Source organism: Numida meleagris, chromosome 2 (genome assembly GCF_002078875.1).
Source record: "Numida meleagris isolate 19003 breed g44 Domestic line chromosome 2, NumMel1.0, whole genome shotgun sequence".
NCBI lineage: Eukaryota > Metazoa > Chordata > Aves > Galliformes > Numididae > Numida > Numida meleagris.
In genome coordinates, this window is record NC_034410.1 from 10,954,803 (window position 1) to 10,958,965 (window position 4,163).

The 4,163-nt window shown below is 51.2% G+C and overlaps 1 protein-coding gene across 1 annotated transcript; it reads left to right on the forward strand.

Moving 5' to 3' along the window:
* Positions 1,497–3,543, forward strand: LOC110394789 (inositol 1,4,5-trisphosphate receptor-interacting protein-like 1). The gene is made up of 2 exons (XM_021388787.1): positions 1,497–1,724; positions 1,995–3,543. The coding sequence occupies exons 1-2, from the start codon at positions 1,653–1,655 to the stop codon at positions 2,985–2,987; spliced, it is 1,065 nt and encodes a 354-aa protein (XP_021244462.1). The 5' UTR covers positions 1,497–1,652; the 3' UTR covers positions 2,988–3,543.

Genomic DNA, 4,163 nt, shown 5'->3' on the forward strand with positions numbered 1-4,163 from the left:
GAGATCTCCTTATGCTCCAACCAGGTCCTTATCTAGGTGATGTTTCATGAAAACAAATGATTCTTTAATAGAAGACTTAGCACCAAAAAAACAAACGAAACCAAAACAATGCAGGCTTCTCTCTTCCCTTTTATTTTAGTTTCAGTCAGTTCTGAGCTCCATTATCTATGAATAAGTTATTAGTTATGCTGCATAGGAACTCTGGTCATACTGATGTTTGCTTCTAGTTACACAGCAAGGTTATCATATTAGTTGCATTTGTATGATAGTGGGTGATATTTTCATTTTGGGAATATCTATACAAAATAAATTGTAGCCTGGGAAAAATGTTTGATCTGGCCTGGTGTACATACAAAACCAGTTTGGTTCTATTATTCTTTCAAACCATCAAAGAAATGTAGCGAGGAACTTCCCCCAGCTCCACATCACCGGCTCACAGAAAGGTGAGCACCGCTGCAGAGATTTCCTGCCCTGAAGTAAAAGAGAGAAGAGTTTCTGCACTTTGGAGTGTGCTTCTTTTTTGATAACTGAATATTTAAAAATAGATCTTCCTTTCCTCGGTGTCATGAAGTTGCTGAACCTGAATGGAGAGAAAAATGCTTCTGTTGCTGAAGCAGAATATTGTAATACATTTTCTTGCCATGTGTCATTATCTCAGAAATACTGGAGCCAGAGTATGTAGAACATTTTAAAACTCACAACCATCTTAAATCTCAGTTCAAGACAGTGAAAGGTTATTACATAGGTACAACAATATGCCCATTTCATAATCCTCTGTCTACTTATTTTCCAAACAACAACAACAACAACAAAACAAATATTTTTTCTATTTCTTTTACTACCTTCCATTGTCTTTTTAAGATAAGTAGGAGACAGGTTAATCACAGAATAATTTTTTTTCCAAGTTCACAGTCATTTCTGTAAATTTTACATCTTCCCATGCTTCTGCAATATATGCACAAGCTTAAATGCACATATGACAATAGAGTTTCACTCCAGTCAACAGCATTGACCCAACTCTGTACTTCCCCCCTTCCTCTGTTTGTCCACCTCCAAGTTCTGCTCTATCCTTCCATATGTCCTCATCACATAAACCTCCCCTGCCCCAGAGGTTGTGGGTGTAGACGAAGCGAACAAAGAGATAAGGGAGATAAGGAAGGATATATAAGACTTTGTAACGGGGCAATAAACTCCATTTTGCCGCTCATCATATTGGTGTGTGCACGCGTCAGGATGGCCAGGGACTAGGTGTTAGTCCTTGCAAACAGGGTGCAGTTTACGAACGGAATATCTGGTGCTGAGTAGTCAGCATAATTTCACATTAATTTCATAGAATCATAGAATCATCAAGGTTGGAAAAGACCTACAAGATCATCCCGTCCAACCGTCCACCTATCACCAATGTTTCCCGCTAAACCATGTCCCTAAACACAATGTCTAAAGGTTCCTTGAACACCTCCAGGGTCGGTGACTCCACCACCTCCCTGGACAGCCCATTGGCCACAGGCAGGGCCATCAGCCTCCAGATCTGGTACTAGACCAGGTTACCCAGGGCCCCATCCAACCTAGTCTTGAACACCTCCAGGGATGGGGCATCCACAGCCTCTCTGGGCAGCCAGGGTGGGGCCGGGGCACCTGTGACATCACAGGAGATGACTCACAATGAGGGGAGGGTATCAATGCCATCAGCAGGCAGTGCTGGTGCACTTTGGCCCGGGCCAGCGGTGAGTGCAGCAGCAGTGGGGAGGCTGGGCTGGACGAGGGACAAGGCCTTGCAAAGGCCGGCCCCAGAGGGCTTTCTAAGCCTGCAGCGAGGGCCCAGCCGCTCAGGGGAACGCCGAGAGCAGGGCTTGGGGCCGTCGCTGCCAGCGCCAGCCTCACTCAGCCCTGCTCCCACCTGACCCCACGGGCCTGCATCTCCTGGCCTCACTCCCCCAGCCGCGCGAGAGCTCGCACCAAGCCCCACTAACCCCTCTCTCTTCTCCCCTTTCCAGACCATGAATTTGGCGTTTGTCCTCGCCTTCCTTCTGCGCCTTGTGCGCGGCGTTGGTGAACCGTTGGACGCGGACACGCTCGTCCGCATGCAGCAGCGCCAGGTGTTTCTGCGAGAGCAGATGACATGGCAGCTGCAGGAGATAGAGCAGCTGAACCAGAAGCTGACTGATGTGCCAGCCCTGCCCTCCACTGACGTGCCAGTCCTGCCCTCCACTGCTCTGCCACCCTGGCTGTTTGGGGGCTTGGCTCCAGCACTCGTCTTGCTCTTGCTGCTCATCAGACTGCTCGTGAAAATAAGACGTCTCAGGAAAGTCCAAGCCGGAAGGAAGAAGGAGGAGGTGCAGGTTGCCAAGGAAGGGGAGGAAGACTCCGGTGATGTTTCATTTTTGAGCTGGAAGCCCACGTACAGGTCGGTGCACGAGCTGGTGGACGAACTCCTCAGTGTCTGCCAGGCATTTCCAAGGAGTTACTTCATGCCGCGGCTGCAGATGCCGAGAGGGGTGAGCATGGCCTTCGAAGGCAACAGTCTCGCTGATGGGAACATCGTCTACCGCCTGCTCGTGCCCCTGGGGCCACCCCCTGCACACACCTTCCACCTGGAACAGGACCCTGAAGGGGAGAGTGGGGCAAGGAACTCCCGCATCCGCGTGCAGCTGCACTGCACGTGCGCACGGGAGCAGCCGGTGGGAGACATGCCATGCTTCCTCCACGACCGTAAGAGGAAGCTGTGGAGAGAGCGGATGCCCAGCCTCCTACCCACCCTCTGCACCGACTCCTACCTAGACCTGCAGAAAACTGCAGCCTGGTTCCAGGAGCTGGTGACAGAAGCCTGGGCCGTTATGCCTCAGTCATCCGCAATCCGGCTAGAGGTGCTGCCCTCTACTTGCTTCTCCAAACTCAGGCTGACCACCGCCTCCTCCAGGGTCTTCTGCATTGAGCTCGTGCTCGCGGCACCACAAGGTGACTCGGGCTCCTTCCTCACCCTCGAGTAGGCAGGGGCCGTTGTTAGGAGCAGCATGAGCTGGCCGCGGAGATGCGCTGCAGCACAGACGCAGTCCTTCAAGACGCGGCCAGGCACGTCCGGCACAACAGTTCCCACCTCAAACATCTGCAGCTCCACATCCATGACCTGGAGGGCACCAGCTTTGCCACCCATGCCTTGAAGACATCCGTCATGCACCTCCTCACCACCCTTCTGGGCAAGCCGGCACAGGACACATTTCCAGGCCCGCAGGCTGGGATTCAGCCTGTGGTGGCTACGACGGGACTGAGACACCCGACTTGGCACGTGCTGCAGAGTTGGGCAAGCTGGACACAGAGAAGACGTCACTCTGTAGGCAGCTGGAATTGCTCCAGCACGCTTTCTCCGGCGTAAAACCACACCTGGGGGAGCCGCATCCCATGCCGACAAAGAGGCTGCCGCATGGACACCTGAAGAGACTCCTGTTGCCAGCGGGGCAGGGACCACTCGGATTCCCCGAGAGCGTCCATTTGCTCCGGGAGCTGCGGCCTCTACAGGAACACCAATAAATGGCTTTTTTGAAGAAACGCTCTGTCTCTGAGAGTCCTGCTCAAGGGCCCCCCAAAGTCAGTGGCCCAGGACCACGGCTTCAGAATATTGCCAAGAGGCCAATTTCAAGTCCCTTCTGCTCTACTGCTAATGTGCCTGAAAGAAATATCCCTGTCCTTTCTTCTTATTAATGCCAAGGATAATCTGAAAATATTTTTACTCTTCAATTAAGTGATTAGCAATGGGAGTCTCATACAATGGTCTCCCTGTACTCCCACTCAAAGCTGCATTTCACCACAATATAATCCTGTTGACTAAAGTGGTGTTTTATATTGGTGTCACCCAAAGAAGAAAAAGGATCAGAAATCTCTGTAAGCCAAGTTCCTCCTAAGATTAGCATTTTGAGCATCTCTTTGTGAAGAGCCTCTTAGAACATGAATGGTCAGATTTTGAGCAGAAAAAGAAATCGCAGATGATTTATTTGCTAAATAATTACAATAACAAAAACAACTTCGGGTACATTGCTTTCCATCTCCCCCCAGCAGTGTTTCCATGGAGGAGCTGAGCCTCTGGAGCAGATGGGGGTGTAGGCAGTGTGGCTGCTGCCCCCATCCTCACACTGCCCACTGGGCTGGGCAATCAGCGGGGGAGCGAGCCA